The sequence below is a fragment of the Natator depressus genome, chromosome 5 (genome assembly GCF_965152275.1).
Source record: "Natator depressus isolate rNatDep1 chromosome 5, rNatDep2.hap1, whole genome shotgun sequence".
Taxonomy (NCBI): Eukaryota; Metazoa; Chordata; order Testudines; family Cheloniidae; genus Natator; species Natator depressus.
The window spans coordinates 48641440-48662280 of record NC_134238.1 but is presented as its reverse complement, the minus strand read 5'-3'; the positions used below and the strand labels follow the sequence as shown (position 1 = coordinate 48662280).

Here is a 20841-nt window from a genome sequence, read left to right as displayed (position 1 = left end):
TTTGAAAGAAAATGCTAATTACATGGCCCTTATTTTGGGGCAGAGTAGTATTTGCTTCAGGAAATAGCAACTAGCCTTTTACTAGTATTATCTTGTTAGTATTCTAGATGCTAAAGAATTATAATGTTTGTTTTGAAGTGTTTAGTGTTCACACTTTAATCCGCTTTTCCTGGAAAACTTAGATGATCAGTAACATCTGCGAAAAATTAATGTTTTTTTCTGTTGCAGTAGGGACTTAAAACTGCAAAAGAATGAAGTTGACTTACGTTGCATCCCATAAAGATATACTTTCAAAGGACCAAGACTTTCTAACAAAAATTATCCTTCATTTTTGTATGTTAAGCATATTTTAGGAAGTATTTTAGAAGCAGCTGACTCATAACATCACATAAATAACATTAATTTCATCCTTTCCATTTCAATAATTCTGAATTATTTTCATTGCAGCTATTATCATTCCAGATTGTTTTTTATCATGAAGCTGAATGATTTTGTTAATCAAATTTCATGGCTTTCATTTGTCATAATAGGGTGTGTTTTTTTTAATTAGGTGAAGAGTTAACAAAATCAAAGCATTCTGCTCCATCTAATGAGTAAGTTCCACATTTAAAATGTAGGCTTTACATTGAATTCCATTTGTGTGGGGGTTTTGGTTTTGGTTTGATACAGGATTGAGAAATCCATTGCTAGACTTGGCTATCCAGTTTAGGCTGGATAGCTAGTGATTCCTAAGAGGTGAGGACTAATTCAGAATTCTTTATTTAAAAACTGGGAATTTTATCCTATCCTCTTCTCTTCATGGGCGTGCCTTTTTTCTACCTATTCGTTTTCTTCATTGTGATTGGCTCAAATAATTATTTTTGTTATAAATATAAAATGTTATTTTATATTAAAATTATTAAAAGTAAAAGAAATCTGTTAATAGTCTAAATTCATCCAGAAGCTACCATAACTTTTAAGGAATACAAGTTTGATAGGGTCAAGATTTGGTTCACATACAAGTTTTACTGAAATAACTAAATTGGTTTTAATTAGGGCTGTCAAGCGATTAAAAAAATTAATTGCACTGTTAAACTATAATAGAATACCATTTATTTAAATATTTTGGGTGTTTTTTATACATTTTCAAATATATTGATTTCAGTTACAACACAGAATACAAAGCATACTGTGCTCACTTTATATTTATTTTTTATTACAAATATTTCCACTGTAAAAAAAACAAAAGAAATAGTATATTTCAATTCACCTAATACAAGTACTGTGGTGCAACCTCTTTATAATGAAAGTTGAACTTTCAAATGTAGAATTATGTAAAAAAAAATAACTGCATTCAAAAATAAAACAATGTAAAACTTTAGAACCTGCAAGTCCAATCAGTCCTACTTCGGCCAATCGCTCAGACAAATAAGTTTGGTTACAATTCGCAGGAGATAATGCTGCCCACATCTTGTTTACAATGTCACCTGAAAGTGAGAACAGGCGTTCGCATGGCACTGTTGTAGCCAGCATCGCAAGATATTTACGTGCCAGATGCGCTAAGGATTCATATGTCCCTTCATGCTTCAACCACCATTCCAGAATACATATGTCGCTGATGATGAGTTCTGCCCAATAATGGTCCAAAGTAGAGCGGACTGACACATGTTCATTTTCATCATCTGAGTCAGATTCCACCAGCAGAAGGTTGATTTTCTTTTTTGGTGGTTCGGGTTCTGTAGTTTCCACATCGGAGTTTTGCTCTTTTAAGACATCTGAAAGCATTCTCCACATCTTGTCCCTCTCAGATTTCAGAAGGCACTTCAGATTCTTAAACCTTGGATCAAGTGCTGTATCTATCCTTAGAAATCTCACATTGGTACCTTCTTTGCATTTTGTCAAATCTGCTGTGAAAGTGTTCTTAAAACGAAGATGTGTTGGGTCATCATCCGAGACTGCTATAACATGAAATATATGGCAGAATACGGGTAAAACAGAACAGGATACATACAGTTCTCCCCCAAGGAGTTCAATCACAAATTTAAGTAATGCATTCTTTTTTTAACAAGCATCATCAGCATGGAAGCATGTCCTCTGGAGTGGTGGCCAAAGCATGAAAGGCGCATATGAATGTTTAGCATATCTGGCATGTAAATACCTTGCAACGCCGGCTACAAAAGTGCCACGTGAACGCCTGTTCTCACTTTCAGGTGACATTTTAAATAAGAGGCGGTCAGCAGTATCTCCCGTAAATGTAAACAAACTTGTTTGTCTTAGCAATTGGCTGAACAAGAAGTAGGACTGAGTAGACTTGTAGACTCTAAAGTTTTACAAAAAGAACAGGAGTACTTTTGTGGCACCTTAGAGACTGACAAATTTATTAGAGCATAAGCTTTCATGGGCTAAAGTTTTACGTTGTTTTGTTTTTTGAGTGCAGTTATGTAACAAACAAAAAAATCTACATTTGTAAGTTACACTTTCACGATAAAGAGATTGTACTATAATACTTGTATAAGGTAAATTGAAAAATACTATTTTTTGTTTATAATTTTTACAGTGCAAATATTTGTAATAAAAATAATATAAAGTGAGCACTGTACACTTTGTATTGTGTGTTGTAGTAGAAATAAATATATTTGAAAATGTAGAAAAACATCTGAAAATATTTAATAAATTTCAGTAGGTATTCTATTGTTTAACAGTGCGATTAATCGCGATCAATTTTTTAATCACAGTTAATTTTTTTGAGTTAAGTGCAATTAATTGACAGCCCTAGTTTTAATGAACATATTTTGTTGAAAAAGGAAATAGGACCCTTTAATTCTGAATTAAGAGAGCCTACACACAAACTTGCACCAAAATAACGTAAAGTGTAAATTTAAAACATTTTGTTCTTTTGGTGCAAGTCTGTGTGTGAACCAGCCTTTGACCTACATTTATCCAACAGAATGTTTTTATGTGGCAGGGATGTTCTCATTCGACTGATTACAGCACACAAGTCACTTCAGTAATTCGGTTATAAATATGTATGCTTTGTATTTATTTTCCTATTTTAACTGTTACAATAGGAAGGGGAACAATGACCTCCTGGCATGGGATCTACCCTTTGCCACTTCTCTTGATTCATCTTCTTCAGCTTCATTGACATCCACATCCTCATCCTCATTAGGTAAAAAATTTGAGACTAGAAATTCTATTATAAATCCTAAGTGTTTATTATAAAAACCTTCTTTGGAGTTTTTGTTTTGTTATTTTACTGTTGGAAGGGATTCGCATTAGAGAGAATTGCAATGAGAGAGAATTTTGAAACATGATATCTCTCATTCATATGATGATATAACTTGTATGTACAGCAGGATACAGTGTGTTAGAATGTGGATTACTATAAGTAGCTGTGTTCATTCCTTGAGCATCTGAATAAACTGAAGGCAGAGTCCATTTTTTGCTAGTACTGTGCACAGCTCTTCCTATTTCCTCCATAATCCACCTACTATTACTGGGTTCCCTAAGCACTACTTTTTCCCAGGGTTACAGTCCAAATAATGTATGGGGCTTTTCCTGCTCCTTCACCTGTCTCTCTTCCTAGGAAAGGATGCTCCCACTTGTTTGTTTTAGGTCAGTGTAACTGGATCACTGCCTCTGGAGCACCCTATTGTGGTCTGAGGTGGCCTTGTAGGCACCCTGCCCCCAGTTTCCTGGGTTCTCTGCAGTAATTGACTCCTGTTGTGGGGTCTGACTCATTATCTCCTTTACAGAGTATAAAACTCTTCTTTAACCCCACAAGTCCAACTCTTCTCCCTGGTTCCAGAGTCTCCCCCACGGGCCCATGCTACAATTCAAACAAACTTCTCCTCCTAGGGTCAGGAGTCCCACGGCCGTCCTTGTTGGGACTGTGTTGATTCAAATAGGCTTCCTCTCCTGGGTTGAGGAGTCCCATAGCCCTTCTGCTGTGGCTGTGCTGATACAGGCCAACTGCAGCCTTCAAGCAGCTTTTCCTAGCTGGCCCCTCCTTACTTAGTCCTTGAGTCCCTGGGCTGGGACAGGTCAGCAGGCAGCCATCCTTCCCCTGATGGTGTATGTCCTGTTATTAGAAAGAAGGTAGCATATATGCTGCCCTTTCTCCCAACCAACCTGGGGAGCTCTGGGAAGGAAGGGAGCCTTGCCCTGCGTGCACTACAAGGCTTCTGGTTCTGGGTCCTTAAAGAAACAGTAGTCTGTGTTTTCACCAAGCATTCATTGTTCCCACAGGGACTATCTTCCTTTCTCCCAACACCTACCTTTGTCTTTTGCTAGGCATTTGTCCACTCAAAAAGTCATAGGAATTTTAAAGGGGCACACTGTGGAACAGGTTGACTGGCCTGTAGTCCCTATTACCCTTAAAGGGACAGTGAATAATCCTGTTACAACAAGATTAAGGAAGAACTCAGATTCTCCTTTTGTAATGCTAGTGCCATTCCAACTTTTCCTCTCCATTAGATCTTATGCATGGAAGGGCAAAAAGGAAGCATGCATGCATAGGTAGGAGTAATCCGTGTAAGGAGTAATTGACATTGCTATCACAATAATTAACTGTAGACCTTCTTAAAATGAAACCTATTCTTACCTTGTCTACATGCTTCTTACAAATTGCCTTGACTTTAAAATAATGACTGGATTTTATTTTTCTCTATTTTCAGGTCCTTTGTAGAAGGATCCTATGAAAAACAATGGAAACCGACTGCAGGAAGTACCTTGATGGGTTGCCCATCTCCTTGCATGTGTCTGTTGGGCTTTTAACTTCATAATGTAATATAAAGATTTAATAGGTGTGGTAATTAGACACTTATTGATCACCACATCTGTTAATTTAAAAAAATACATTGTTAAAAGCTTAAGTTTACCTTAAATTAGGTCCCCTGCAAGGAAGTTAGGCAACACAGCAGCGGAATTTCCTGCAGTGACATCCTGGTATGCATCATTGGATGTTTCCCATAATTATCTGATGTAAGGAGGAAAAAAATTGGGCCATTGTTTTTACAATTTTGAAATTGATTTCATTCTAATACAGGGGTTCCCAAACTTGGTTCGCAGGTTGTTCAGGCTAAGCCCCTGGCGGGCCTGAGATGTTTTGTTTACCTGAGCGTCCGCGGGTACGGCAGCTCCCAGTGGCCGTGGTTCACCATTCCCGGCCAATGGGAGCTGTGGGAAGCGGCGCAGGCTGGGCCACCGCTTCCCGCAGCTATGATTGGCCGGAATGGCGAACCGCGGCCACTGGGAGTTGCAAGCAGCCATACCCGCGGACGCTCAGGTAAACAAAGTCACTCGCAGTCCGCCAGGGGCTTACCCTGAACAAGCCGCAAACCAAGTTTGGGAACCCCTGTTCTAATCTTTTGGTTTTAAGGACGTCTTTTTTTAAATCAGAAGCAAAGTATTCTGTTTTCAAACTTAAATCTGCTTGTTGGTGGTGTAAACATTTCCTTTATTGAAAAGATACGGTTATTTCTCTTCAGATATTACAAAAATGTATTTTTACATGGCAAATACCTTTATTTAACTAATTACTTTAATGGAACATGACACTGAAGAAAGAGGGTTAGTGGAAAATTTTAAGGATCTTTGGATATCCTTGCATTTGCCTGTAAGTGGTTCACTGGGTCGCAATTATCTAGATAAATTACTTTTCTTGCAATAGGTTATTGTGGGAAGTATTCCATGTTTAATTATTAAAATTGATGCTCTGAAAATGTTCACATAGCCAGGAATAAACAGCAAAATTAAGTGTGTTTTTCTTTTATTCAGTTAAGATAAAGCTTGATATGAATTTTGAATATCCTAGTATTTTACATGGTTTCCAGAAATTTGGGTTGGCTTTCTGTTGTTGTGAATAGTTTGCTCAGGACACTTGTATTACTATTTTCAAAATGGCATCTCAGATGCTGCCCTATAGTATGCAAATTTCTTCATAATCCCTATGCTTTTTTCTTGCTATTTTCTGTAGCCCAATCTGTTCCTATACAAAAAAGTTCTCTTTGTTCTTCTTGCATCCTGTCTAAAGATTGCACAGCAAATACCACCAGTACCTCAGGTAAAAATGGTAACTTTTAATCCAGTTATAATTAGTGTTTTATAATAGGTAAGAGACAAAAAGTGTGTCCAAGGACCTACTCCAAAGCCCTTTGAAGTTAATGGAAAGATTTCAGCTGACTTCAGTGGGCTTTGGATCAAGCCTCATAACATTTGTTTATATGTTTTGATTCTTTGCTACAATAGAGACTTATAACAATACAAAGTGTTAGTCAATCAGAAGGCTAGCAGACCCTAATTTACTGATACATTGAAATGAGAGAGAGAGAGTGTTACAAATTAGATTTATAAAAATAACCTGGATTTTTCTAATTAACCTGTCTTTTTATTAGCTGAAATGCAGATTTTGTTTGTTGTCAAAAACGAGCCAGAATCCAGTTGTTTAAAGACACTGGATAAAATTTCAAAGGAACCTAAGGCCCAGATTTTTAAAGGTGTTACTGCGTTCAGCATTGCAGTGATTTAGCGTTGCTATGATTTAGAAGCATACATCTCATTTCAAATGGTAATTAGGCACTTAGGACCATAAATCTCATTTAAAAGCTACTGAGAGCCTAAATCACTTTGGAAAATGGATGTCAATGCTTTTGATCATTTTAGCCACAGTGAATAATGCTCACTTCAGCTGATCCTTGTCCAAAGCAAAATTAATCCATCTACATCTGTTACCTGATGTATACAATATTAAATAAAGTGAGTATTTGAAAATATCACAGAATAAATATAATGTACTTTGGAAAAATATGTGCCATGGCAAAAGCAACAATAGGCAATTATCCTGTGAAAGTAAGTTTTGATAGTGTTATTTAAATCAAGCTGACCTTTATTGCTTTTTGAGGTGCAGTTAGATACCAAGGAGTGGGATTTCCGAAACCACTGGGACTGGACCTAATTTGGCACTCCTTGAAGTCACTGGGAGTTTTATCATTGACTTCAGTTGGACGAAAGTTAAGCCCATGCTTAGCTCTTTTGACAATCCCATCCCAATAATTAAGGTGCTGACTGAAATGTACTTGCAAGTACATATAACATATTGTGGTTTAAAAAGTCACCACATGGGCATTCTTTTCCTTTTCACCCTGCTTAAAACCTTCCTTTTGGACAGTGTTTTGCAGCTCAATATGAATTACTATAGTATTTAAACAATTGGTAGTCCGTGCAGCATAGAAGTAAACTTAGATTGTTCAGTGGATAATTGTCCTTTGATAGGATTTGAAGCAAACTTTGTCATCTTGGGAAAACATGATAGAAATTATTTTGGCTAGTTATGCTTTCCGGATTAGTTATTCAAGTTATAAAAATGCTTCTTTCATGTACTCTTATTTTCTTCCTTCCTTCCCTATTTCCTCCAGTATGTTCATATGTAGTTTAAAAAATGCAGTTTTTTGTGTTTGTCTGTGCACTGTTTTAACTTAGGACCTGTAGCAATGCAAACCTTAGAAACAATGTTTAAAGCATTTAGCAGGAACAGTAAGATCTTCTAAATCTGTAGATTTCAGGGCTTGAAAAATCTACTAGCCTATGGCAAGTAGGAAGCTTTCCCAGGCAAGTGCTATCAACTCTCCAGAATTGAAGTAGTTCTTCGAGAGCTGTCCCTGTGGGTGCTCCACTTTAGGTGTTGGTGCGTCCCTGCGCCTTCGCTCGGAGCTTTTTACAGCAGTACTCGTACTGGTTGTGCACGCGCAGAGCTTGCCCCCTCTCCCCCCCCCCCCCCCCGAGTGTACCTTAATAGTACGCATGCGCGACTGGTCTCCTCAGCTCCTTCTCTACCGTACCCGGCCTGAGACAGAGCTCAGCGGACTCGTTAGAAAACTTTTTCTCCCTTGTTACTCTTACCCTATTAGATAGTTTGTTAACCAATAGTGTTAGTTATTAGTATTACCAGTAGTGTGTGTTAGTTTCTCTTTTAAAAAAAAAAAAAAAATTCTCTTAGTTCCTGTCAATGCAGTTGCTTCCGACATGCCTGGCTCCCCAGGCTTTAAGCGCTGCTCTAATTGTAAGGATGCCATCCCTCTATCAGATGGCCATTCACAATGCATAAAATGTGTGGGGGAGTCCCACATCCCCCCCCAAAATGTGCCCACTGCAGCAAAGTTAAATCTAGGGCACGAAAGGACAGGGAGTTGAGGCTAAAGCTGCTCCTGCTGCAAAAATCCTTAGTCAGCTTAAGACCCAGGCGCTGATTCCGGCTCTGCTCCACACCACAGCCTCCCCACCCCCCCGCCTCTAAGAAGATGAAGAAAACTTCAAAAAAAATCACCTTCTGTCACCCACAAAGCGAACATCATGGGAAAAGGCTTCTCCCGGCAGGTCTACCGCCTCCCTCCTAGCGCTCACCCGGCTGAGCGGTTTTGACATGCCGTGCGAAACCCACCTGTGGCTGCGGCGATACCACAAAGCCCCGGTGCCAAGGCTTCAGGCTTCCAGTTGCCTGCCTCTCAGATGGCACCTTTCAGCACCACGGTGGAAGCCGTGCTGACACATGCGGACGTGCCTGACCCCCTGCAGGCTATCACCCCGGCACCCACTGAGCTGGCCGGCAGCCAAACAACTTTAAAGACACCAGTGCACAGGAACTTTTCGTCACAGCAGTTTCCTCTCGCACAGCCCTCACCACACAGAGGAGCTTCAGCACTCCAAGCAGTCAAATGACCTGCTTGTGTCACCCATTCTGCAGTCACCCTTACTGAATGCCTACTTCTCGCCAAATGCTCAGCCAGGGTCCGAACAGCCTTCCTCCAGTGAGGAGGAAGCTGGTCTCCAGGAGGATTTTTCACCGTATGAAGTCTCTCATCCTCAGACCCCAATTAATAGAAGTCGTAGAAACATCACCTCGTCCTACTCTCAGGATCCTGCCCTGTGTTGTGTAAACCTGTGGATGGCACCACCTATGCCCTTCCCACCACAGTAGCAATACTGGGCCCCGTGGGCATCCTATCCTTGAGACCACACTCGCTATGCCACCTCAACCAGGCCCGAAACCGGCCCAGCACCACAAGCTCACGAACCTGCCGCTGATGCCAGTCACCAGACAGCACCATCACAAGTGCAGAATCAGGCATGACCTGTCTCTAACCCAGTAGACCCAGTTGTTACGCCTGACGAAGCCCTGCTTCCTCCTCCCCTGACATCTTCAGATGATTTTTCAGAATTTCAAGACCTTTTCAAAAGAGTGGCCAGTGAATTAAGAATTAATCTGGAGGAGGTTCCTGAACAGCAGCATGAGTTAATGGACATCCTGCAGACTTCTTCTTCTTCTTCCAGGATTACATTGCTGATCAATCCAGCCCTTCTGGAACCTGCCAAAGCCATCTGGCAGACTCCTGCTGCAAGCTTACCTACCTGCAAATGAGCGGACCGCAAGTACTTCATCCCTTCCAAGGGCTCTGAATTTCTTTTCACTGATCCAGCACCTATTTCACTGTTAGTTGACGCAGTCAATCAAAAGAACAAGCACCAGTATCCCCACTCCACCCCAGCCGATAAAGACAGTAAGCGTTTAGATCTGCTTGGACCTAAAGTATACGCATCTTCCACCCTACAATTTCAAATTGCTAATTATATGGCCGTTCCTGGCAAAATACAAAAATTACAACAAATTCATGGACTTTATTGAGGATATTCCAGAAGCAAAGAGACAACAATTCACTGCTTTAGTCTGTGAGGGACAAATCATATCATGTACCGCTCTTCAAGCGGCCCTCGATGAGGCCAATACTGCCACAAGATCCACCGCTATAGCAGTAGTCATGCGCCTAAGTTCGTGGCTCTCTTCCTCTTCATTTCCTCGAGAGGTCCAGACTACTATTGAAGACCTTCCATTCGACGGCGACAAACTCTTTGCCTCCACAACAAACAACGTCCTTCACTCAATGAAGGATTCAAGGGCAACTCTCTGGTCCTTAGGAATACAAACCCCTACAACCAGAAGGGTTCCTTCTCACCAGCCATGGCTTGAGTCAAAGTGTATCCAGGTGGTATTTTGTCTCACATTTCTCTGTCACCGTGCTTTTCTTATGTATGTAGTCCTTAGGATTTAGTAAAGTAGTCGAAGTTAGATACGGTTTAGTTGGTTTGGTGTGATACCTTCATCAAGTTTTGAACACTGCCTGTCATGTGAGATGTCTGTTCCTAATTGTGAACCCAACATTCAGTGTTTATTGTGCCTTGAAGAATGGCACATTAAAGAAAAGTTCTTCATTTGCAAGTCATTCAAAAGGAGAATGAAGGTGGCTTTAGAGACTTGCATCTGAAACAATATCTTATGGACTAGGCAGTGCTGCTTCAGCACCAGGGACCTCCACAGGTCGGTCGGCCCCTCAGAGAGCTTTGGAGCTGGCATGTTCCACGGCCAGATTCTGATTGCTCCCCCAGGATGAAGAAAGATTGTTCTTTTTCCTCTGGTCCCCCAAGGAAAATGACTCTCAAGATGAACTGGGCTACAGAGCTCGGAGAGATTCCTCCTCTTCTTCCAAGAAGAGTGCGGACCGGCATTGAGATTTTTCAGATGCCGAAGATAGGGCTGGGCCCCACCCACTCTTTGGAACTGAGACGAGATCAGTTGGACACTATACCATCAATTCCAGTATTATTCATGGGGCATCCGCTGTGTCCAGTACTGACAGCATTTGTGTTGGCACTGACTGTTTCCACACCATTGGCATACCAGGCAGCATAGGGCTGCAGAATTGTTGTTATTGTCAGTACCATCTTCCACACTGCTTAATCCTCAGGGTGCAGATTGAGGTTGGCCTCCTTCTCGGTACCAAGGGGCTCATCAGTACACACATTTGTTTTTGGTACCAATGACTGTTTCAGTACAGACCACCTCTACAATATTAGTACCAGCCTTGACTTCAGCACCAAAACAGACATTGGTAATGATTATGAATGCAATGCCCCCACCAGGGCCCAATGTGCCAGCTACTTTATCATTGATCACACGAGTGCAGTCTGCATATTGGGCTTCAGATGAGGCTGGATGTTTACTTGCCCCTGCCCGGAGATGCTTGTCCGTTGCCACTAGGCTGCTTGAAGGGTTCTTCAAGATTGAACTTAGGAGCATCTTCCTCCTCTCTCTTGCCTTCAAGGCACTGTCCTCCAAAGCTGGCAAGGCCTTGTGGTTGCAATTGTTGGCAAGGCCTTGTGGTTGTGCTCCTGTGGTCCAGCAGAGCATAGAGGACTTAGCTTTCAATGCTTGGTTTTTATTTTATGAAAAGATTGATGAGACACTACATTTGCTAAGGAGTCTTGTGCTACTTTGCTTTCATTGAGGGTTTATTCGTAAAGAGATTTCATTATGGAGGTTATCAACAACAGCACCAATAGCACTCTCATTGATACTTCTGGTAGTTGTCCTACCCTGGTAGGCAGCACAACTTCTCCAGGAAGGGGCACAGGTCACAGAGTAGGAGGCCTTTTGGGTCAAATTTTAACCAGCCAGTCTGTCCTCCATCAGCTTCAAGCAAGCAGCCATTTTGACTTGCATATTGAGAGCTGCATTTTGGTCTTTATCTCCCCAGCCATATCTCCACCATTTGGGGACAGGCTGTCTCACTTCTAAAATGCTTGGGAAACAGTAACCAAGGATAAATGGGTCCTAAGCACTGTGGGAGTTGGTTAGACCATTCAATTTCTGTTCATTTCCCCTTCCCACCCCACTGCCCCATCCTTTTTCAGGGACTCCTCTCATGAGTCACAGCTCCTTCAACAGGTCTAGGCTGCATGCTTCATGTTTCCCCTGCAATATCAGGGAAAGGGATTCTACTCATATTTCCCGATCCCCAAGTCCAATGGAGGGGTGAGACCTATTCTCGATCTCTGTGGTCTCAACAAGCACATCAAATACCATATGGATAACCTAGCTACTGTTCTCCCCACTTTGAATCACGACTGATTTGCTGCCCTTGATCTTCAGGATGCTTATTTCCACAGCAATTTTTTCAAGCCACAGGAAGTTTGAGATTTGTAGTAGCAGGTCACCATTAACAGTACACAGTGCTTCCCTTTGGCCTGTCCTCAGCTCACACATATTTACCAAATGCATGACTGTAGTAGCAGCATATCTCAGAAAAAGAGGAATTAATGTCTCCTTTACCTGGATGTTTGATTAGTAAGGGGCAAGTCCAGAGACCAAGTCTTCTGTTTCCTCTATGTTTCTTCAATCGTCTGGCTCTGATTGTGAACAAAGGAAAGCCAGCCACCACAATAGCAGCACACATATAGAGTTCACTGGAGCCCTCCTACACTATACAAGTTTGAGGGTGTTTCTGTCAAGAGAAGGATTTCATGCAGTTCATTGCCTGTGGCTGTCCCTCACTCTCACCCTTCAACTCTGATCCTTGTATGCTGAAATTTGTTAGGTCATATGGCCACATTTACGTACGTGGTCCAACATGCAAGATTACATCTTCATCCTCTTCAGCGATGGTTGAAGTTGGTGTATCTACTGAACTGTCAGTCATTGCCACTGCCCATCCTGGAGTCTCTCTAGAGTGGTGGACAGATCAGTATTTGCAAAGGTGTTCCTTTTGCCCATCCTCCTCTAATCAGGACCATAGTTACTGATGCCATCACAACAGGTTGGGGAACACAACTGGGGACATTGAAGGTTCACGGTTTATGGACAGACAAGGAAGCATCCCTTCATATCAACATCCTGTAGCTTCAAGCCATTTACAGTGGATGCTGGGCACAGATGAAGAGCACAGACGTTCATATCCTCAGTGACAATATCACCACAATGTTTTATGTGAAAAACCAGGGAGGAGCGTGCCCCAACCACCTTTGTCAGGAAGCAATAAAGTTGTTTGTCAATTTTGCTTTAGGGAAAACATCTGCACAACTGCTCACTTACCAGATGCTCAGAATAACTTGGTTGATCACCTCAGCAGGAATTTCTGCCAGAATCACGAGTGGTCTCTGAAGAGCAGCAGACTGAGGTCCATGTTCAGAGAATGGGGCATTCCAACTGTCGACCTGTTTGCAACGAAAAACAAGTTTTGTTCTCAACTGGGTCTCAGTCCGGGATCCTTAATCAATGCCTTCCATGTGAACTGGGGATCAGCACTGATGTATACTTTCCCCCCAAGCCCACTCTTTCCGCAGTTTGAAAACAATCTGATGTTGGATCGTGCCAAAATGATACTTGTTGCATCAGATTTTATCATTGCAAGACAATGTTCTGAAGTCTTCTCAGTCTGTGTTTGACGTCCCAGATCTCTTTACCTCTATCCTGTCCTCCTGACTCAGCACCGTGGTCAAATTTGGCATCCAGTGCTGAGTAGTCTGTACCTCACGGTGTACATGCTGCATGGTTAGATGAGGGGAAGGATGGTGTTCAGAAGCAGTTCTGAGAGTTCTGCTTACTAGTAGAAAACCTTCCACTAAGGTTATCTATTTGGCCAAGTGAAAACATTTTTTTGGTTTCATCGCTAGCCAAGGGAATTCAGCTGAAGCTAGCCAGCATTGAGGACACTTTGGATTATCTGTTACATCTTTTAGTCCCCTGGTTTCTTTTTTTCCCCTCTCTCTCTCTCAGCTCATTGAGGGTCCACTTAGCAGCAATCTCTGTATTCTGTCCTCTGATCCAAAGGAAGTCTGTTTTCTCAAACTTCATGGTAATAAGATTTCTAAGAGGAGTTGTCTGTCTCTTTCCACTTGTGAAGTAAACTCTTCCATTATGGGACCTTAGTACCATATTGGCTACCTTTATGGGGCATCCTCACAACTTGTTCTCTCTCCTTTGCCAAATGGTGGCTTTTCTTATTTCCATAACAGCTTCAAGGAGAGTGAATGAACTGCAGGCCTTAATGGCAGAACTTCCATAAATGCAGTTTGCAAAGACACAGTGGTCCGAAGACTGCATCCAAAATTTTTGCCTAAAGTGGTTTCAGAGTTTCATCATAGAATATCAGGGTTGGAAGGGACCACAGGAGGTCATCTAGTCCAACCCCCTGCTCAAAGCAGGACCCAATCCCCAACTAAATCATCCCAGCCAGGACTTTGTCAGGCCTGATCTTAAAGCTTCTAAGGAGGGAGATTCCACCACCTCCCTAGGTAACACATTCCAGTGCTTCACCACCCTCCTAGTGAAACAGTTTTTCCTAATATCCAACTTAAACTTCCCCCATGGCAACTTGAGACCATTACTTCTTGTTCTGTCATCTGCTACCACTGAGAACAGTCTAGATCCATCCTTTTTGGAACCCCGTTTCGGGTAGTTGAAAGCAGCTATCAAATCCCCCCTCATTCTTCTCTTCTGCAGAGTAAATAATCTGTTTCCTCAGCCTCTCCTCATAAGTCATGTGTTCCAGCCCCCAATCATTTTTGTTGCCCTCCGCTGGACTCTTTCCAATTTTTCCACATCCTTCTTGTAGTGTGGGGCCCAAAACTGGACACAGTACTCCAGATGAGGCCTCACCAGTGCCGAATAGAGGGGAATAATCACGTCCCTCGATCTGCTGGCAATGCTCCTACTTATACAGCCCAAAATGCTGTTAGCTTTCTTGGCAACAAGGGCACACTGTTGACTTCTCGTCCACTGTAACCCCTAGGTCCTTTTCTGCAGAACTGCTGCCTCTAGCCACTTGGCCCCTAGTCTGGAGCAGTGCATGGGATTCTTCCGTCGTAAGTGCAGGACTCTGCACTTGTCCTTGTTGAACCTCATCAGATTTCTTTTGGCCCAATCCTCTAATTTGTCTAGGTCCCTCAGTATCCTATCCCTATGCTTCAGCGTATCTACCACTCCTCCCAGTTTAGTGTCATCTGCAAACTTGCTGAGGCTGCAGTCCACGCCATCCTCCAGATCATTATGAAGATATTGAACAAAACCAGCCCCAGGACCGACCCTTGGGGCACTCCGCTTGATACCGGCTGCCAACTAGACATGGAGCCATTGATCACTACCCATTGAGCTGGTGATCTAGCCAGCTTTCTATCCACCTTATAGTCCATTCATCTAGCCCATACTACTTTAACTTGCTGGCAAGAATACTGTGGGAGACCATATCAAAAGCTTTGCTAAAGTCAAGGAATAACACATCCACTGCTTTCCCCTCATCCACAGAGCCAGTTATCTCCTCATAGAAGGCAAGTAGGTTAGGCATGACTTGCCCTTGGTGAATCCATGCTGACTGTTCCTGATCACTTTCTTCTCCTCAAAGTGCTTCAAAATTGAGTCCTTGAGGACCTGTTCCATGATTTTTCAAGGGCCTGCGGTGAGGCTGACTGGCCTGTAGTTCCCTGGATCCTCCTCCTTCCCTTTTTTAAAGATGGGCACTACATTAGCCTTTTTCCAGTCGTCCAGGACCTCCCCCAATCGCCATGAGTTTTCAAAGATAATGGCCAATGGCTCTGCAATCACATCCACCAACTCCTTTAGCACCCTCGGATGCAGTGCATCCGGCCCCATAGACTTGTGCTTGTCCAGCTTTTCTAAATAGTACTGAACCACTTCTTTCTCCACAGAGGGCTGGTCACCTCCTCCCCATGCTGTGCTGCCCAATGCAGTAGTCTGGGAGCTGACCTTGTTCGTGAAGACAGAGGCAAAAAAAGCATTGAGTACATTAGCTTTTTCCACATCCTCTGTCACTAGGTTGCCTCCCCCATTCAGTAAGGGGCTCACACTTTCCTTGACCACCTTCTTGTTGCTAACATACCTGTAGAAACCCTTCTTGTTACTCTTAACATCCCTTGCTAGTTGCAACTCTAATTGTGAATTGGCCTTCCTGATTCACTCCTGCATGCCTGAGCAATATTTTTATACTCCTCCCTGGTCATTTGTCCAAGCTTTCACTTCTTTTAAGCTTTTTTTGTGTGTGTTTAAGATCAGCAAGGATATCACTGTTAAGCCAAGCTAGTCGCCTGCCATATTTACTATTCTTTCTACACATCGGGATGGTTTGTTCCTGCAACCTCAATAAGGATTCTTTAAAATACGGCCAGCTCTCCTGGACTTTTCCCCCTCATGTTTCACCTTAATGAAATTATATATTTACCTGTGTTCTTTCATAAGCCACATTCACAGGATGTGAGACGATGCTTGGTATTCTGTCTGAAAAGGATGAGACCAAATAATTCATCACCTTGACTTCATCTTCTGTGCGGATCGGATGTACGGTCAGGTGGTCTCTGGACAGATGATTTCCAGATGGATCATTTCCTGCATTATGACAGCATATGAGGTAGCTCAGATCACACTTCCACAGAAAGTGATGGCTCATTTGATGAGGTCCCAAGAAACTTCTGTTGCGTTTCTCAGTAATGTTTCTATACTGGATATTTGCAGGGCCGGTATCTGGTCTTCTGTGCATATGTTTAGCAGACACTATGCTATTACAATGGCATCTCTGTCAGATGCAGACTTTGGGAAGGCAGTCCTTCAGTTGTCGTTCAAGTAGATTCCGAGCCTCACCTCCTTCGGTTACTGCTTGCCAGTCGCCTGAGTGGAATACACATCTGCAGCCACTTGAAAAAGAAAAAACTGTACTATAATTGTTCTTCGAGATGTGGGTGCAGATAGGTATTCTGTGACCCTGCCCCTATCCCCTTTCCAATGGAGTTTCTACTCTTGATGTTAGTTGCAAAGGAATTGAGGAAGGTTGGGCAGCGCTGCCCTTAAATAGCCATTGGAGGGGGTTATGAGGGCCTAAGGGCGTGAGTACCACCCCACTGGATATTGCTAAGCAAAGTTACTGGCCTCGGTGCACTGAGTGCATGTACACCTGAGTGGAACACATGTCTGCACCCACAACTCAAAAAAACAATTACAATACAGGTAGGTAACCACTTTTTATAGTTGAAAAGATAATTTTCCAAATATGAACTGAGTGTAAACCGATACTGTGCTGTCTTCCTAAGTCTGCACACCACTCTACTGCCACTGCTGCTTGTAGCTTTGACAAGCTGCAGCATGGGTAAGCTGACCAGTCTGGTCAGTTTTTACTGCTGCTGTTCCTGCCACTGCAGCAGCCAAGAAGGTGAGGGAGGAGAATAATAGGGGAGTCCACAAACCATAACAGCAGTCAGGTGATTTTGAGGTGAAAGAGAGAATATTCCTTTACTACCAGACACCTACTAAATGGAGGCTGATACAGAAGATAGAGCCCAAACAGGATACTATATGGAGAAGGAGAGAAAGTTGGAGAAAAATGAGAGCTCAAAATTAATAGTTTGGTTGACAATATTACAGTTAAATGATGTACACAAATAATATACAGTGGAGTCGCATTTTATGTGGGGGTTAGGTTCTAAAGTTAGCGCATAAAAGGCGAAAATCGCGTATAGTCAAAATTACCCTTGAGAATCCCTTAAATTGGCCATAAAGTACAGTATACTGTATATGGTTTTGTGTATACTGTACAACCCTGTACAGTAATATGTATAATGTATACAGTAATGTACAGTATATAATACAGTACATATGCAAAATATAATTTTACAGTATTTTAAATTACATAAAAGAGAGAGAGAGATGGAAGAATGAAAGAATAAAAAAGGAAAACAGTAAACCTAACCACTCACCATTCATCATGGATATTCTTGCTAGTCGATGATAATGGTGATACGACGACGATGAATGATGATGATGATGATTAGTACAGCGCCCGTATGATGAACGATGAGATGATGGAGATTGGCGCTGTACACACGCCAATGGTTAGTCTTCCTCTTCCCCTGACAACACTATTGGGGGGTCATCAGGGCTTGATGTCGATCCAGGAGACGGAGGTGATGGAGAGTGAGTTGTAGACGAAGTGGTTGGCTCTGATTCAGCTCAAGAAGTTGATTGCTTAGGCTCATCTGCTGCTGATCGTTTTTTCTTGAAAAACATGGTGATCGGCAACTATCACTGTTGTCTGTTGAGCTGCTCAAACATTTCTTGATACGGTCTCAAATTGTCCGTCATACTAGGTCTGATTTTGAGGCCTCGTTCCATAGAGGGATCGTATTCAGAAATTAAATCATTCAAGTGTTTCGCTGCTTGGAACACTTCAGCAAATTTATGAAGATTCCAACTTGTTGGCTCTTTCTGTTCATCGTCATCATCTTTGTCTTCTGTAGACGATTTTATCAGTTCCTCTAATTCTTCGTGAGTCAGTGTTTCTCTGTGGCCCTCAATTAATTCTTCAGTTTCTTCCTTGAGGATGTCGACGAAGCCATCACCACCCACTTGTCTGGTCACCTGAACAATGCGTTTCACTTCTTTGTCAACGGTCAGGAAACCCTTAAAATCAGTCACACATTCTTTCAATAGGTGTCGCCAACATGCATTGACTGTTTCAGGCTTGATTGCATCCACTGCCTATTTAATATAAGTGATGCAATCGGCAATGTTGACGGACTTCCAGCACTCCATCACATTAAGATTAGGAAAAAGAAAAGGAGTACTTGTGGCACCTTAGAGACTAACCAATTTATTTGAGCATAAGCTTTCGTGAGCTACAGCTCACGAAAGCTTATGCTCAGATAAATTGGTTAGTCTCTAAGGTGCCACAAGTACTCCTTTTCTTTTTGCGAATACAGACTAACACGGCTGTTACTCTGAAACCTGTCATTAAGATTAGGATCAGCCTCCATAGCGCTATGTATCCGTGAGAACGTAAGCCTCATGTACGTGGCCTTGAAACAGCGAATCACGCCTTGGTTGAGAGGTTGGAGGATGGAGGTGGTATTGAGGGGGAGAAAGATGACTTCAATGTCATTATGCGCAAACCAGAGTGCTTCCAGGTGGCCAGGAGCATTGTCTATGAGCAGCAACACTTTAAAGTCAAGTCCTTTCTCTTCGAGGTACCGCTTGACCTCTGGAATGAAACACTTGTGGAACCAATCCAGAAATAATGCTGCTGTCACCCAAGCCTTTTTATTTGATTGCCAGAACATAGGCAGGAGATTTTTGCTCTTGACTTTTGGGGCACAGGGGTTTGCAGCCCTGTAGAGTAAGCCCAGCTTTATTAAATGCCCAGCTGCATTGCCACAAAACAACACAGTCACACGGTTTTTAGCTGCTTTGAAGCCAGGAGTTTGTCCTTCTGATTTAGAAGTGTAAGTGCGGTTGGGCATTTTTTTTCCAGAGGAGCCCAGTCTCGTCAGCATTAAAAATTTGTTCCACAAGGTAGCCCTTTTCTTCTATGATTTTCTTTAATTGTTCAGGGTAGGCTTTTGCTGCCTCTTCATTGGCAGATGCAGCTTCACCAATAGTCTGCATGTTTTTGAGGTTGAAGCGGTTCCTAAAACTGTTAAGCCAACCTTGGCTGGCTTTGAATTCCTTCTCATCAGAAGGCTGTCCCTCTTTGGTGTGAGGTTTGAACTGCGCATAGAGGCTAAGAACCTTTTCTCGCAAAGTGTTGCCATCAATAGGCACACGTTTATGGTTCATGTCTTCCAGCCATAAGTTTAATACCTTTTCAGTCTTCACTAAAGTCTTATTGCACACCTGGCTTGTCACCTTAGCAGTTATTGGAGCACTTGATGCCACAGCTTGACGAATTTCTCTCTCTCGAATCTTGATGGCACGGATGCTAGATTCGTTGCGGCCATATTTACGCGCCAATTTGGAGACCGACATACCGTCTCTCAGTAAGTCCAACACAGCCAGTTTTTCCTCCAGCGTTGGAACAGATTGCTGTTTCTTCGGTTGAGCACCAGATGAAGTAGTTGGCTTGCATTTAGGGGCCATGTTGTTCGAAAAATATGTATCTTTGAACACTAGAATCACACTCAATGCAGCGAGATGCTCACACTATGAGAGACACGCGGGAACTGAGACCAACTGAGGGAACAGCAGATTCACGTCTTGCATCTCACGCTCGCTCTGGGACATACACTCATTGAGTGGAATGGTGGGCGGAATCGCCCGCACTATTTAAATTGGTTTTTTTCTTTTTTGCCAAGCGCGTACAGTTGAATTTGCTTAAGTTAAATGTGCGTATGATGCGACTCCACTGTACAACTTTTAATCCTTTAAATTGCAGACAGGGCCTGAGAGAACAGTTATTTTTCAGCTTGGCTAGTAGACTTAATCTTCAGGGTATATATGTTGAGTAAATTTTTAAAGTTTGGATTTATATTGGAGTTTTTAAAATTTTCATGTTGCTTCTAGCTTTCAACTTTTCCCTTTTCCTTCAGCTACACTAAAAGAGCAAAATAGGAGCGCCTTCTCATCTACCTTTGATTTTCCTGAGTACATAATATCTGAATCTTTGCTTGGGCACCTACAGATTCTGGGTCTAGGAGCCCATCATCACCAGACTTCACCTCTAGCTCTTTGTGCAAACCTTATATTACAACAGAACCAACAGGGAACACAAATACTTTATATATTGTTTTGTGGTCTCAAAATCTGTTTGCTTTACTGGTGATCTTGTTACAGTTGAACAAACAAGTGCAAACCACAAGGAGCCCCAAAGTTTGCATTTTAAAATGGAAAATCTCCGCACTGCCTCTGCTGCTTTGCTTGGGAGTTCTTCCAATAGCTGTGCCTCTGAGGATCAAAGTGACCTTGACAGTAATATTATGTGCCATGAAAAATTATTCATTGAAGAAACTTGCAGTGCTGCTGAAATTTTTTCCACATCTTCATCAGTGCCACTGGACTCTAGTTTAGTCTCCACTTGTGCCCATATAAACAAGGGTATGACAAGCATGTGTTGTGTATTGGTCTTTGCCTAATAACTGACTCCAAAAAGTAGACTGAGTTCTCTCCCTCACTATTACTCACCTGATATTAAAATTAATTCATCCTCTCATCTAAAGATACTAAATATTATCAACATTTTTAGCACCAAGCCTCCTAAGTGA

The 20841-nt window shown here is 42.3% G+C and overlaps 1 protein-coding gene and 1 long non-coding RNA gene across 3 annotated transcripts in view; one reads left to right on the top strand and one right to left on the bottom strand.

Moving 5' to 3' along the window:
* The window catches only part of LOC141987423 (uncharacterized), an 80377-nt gene that overhangs the window by 5558 nt on the left and 53978 nt on the right, over positions 1 to 20841 (bottom strand). The gene's annotated exons all lie outside the window — the stretch shown is intronic.
* The window catches only part of FCHO2 (FCH and mu domain containing endocytic adaptor 2), a 242751-nt gene that overhangs the window by 192990 nt on the left and 28920 nt on the right, over positions 1 to 20841 (top strand). The window contains exons 15-17 of one of the 2 annotated variants that reach the window (XM_074952748.1): positions 551 to 593; positions 3048 to 3148; positions 5957 to 6043. In XM_074952748.1, coding sequence (XP_074808849.1) covers positions 551 to 593; positions 3048 to 3148; positions 5957 to 6043 — 231 coding nt within the window. The remainder of the gene's footprint in view (positions 1 to 550; positions 594 to 3047; positions 3149 to 5956; positions 6044 to 20841) is intronic. The other variant, XM_074952749.1, reaches the window with a different exon arrangement.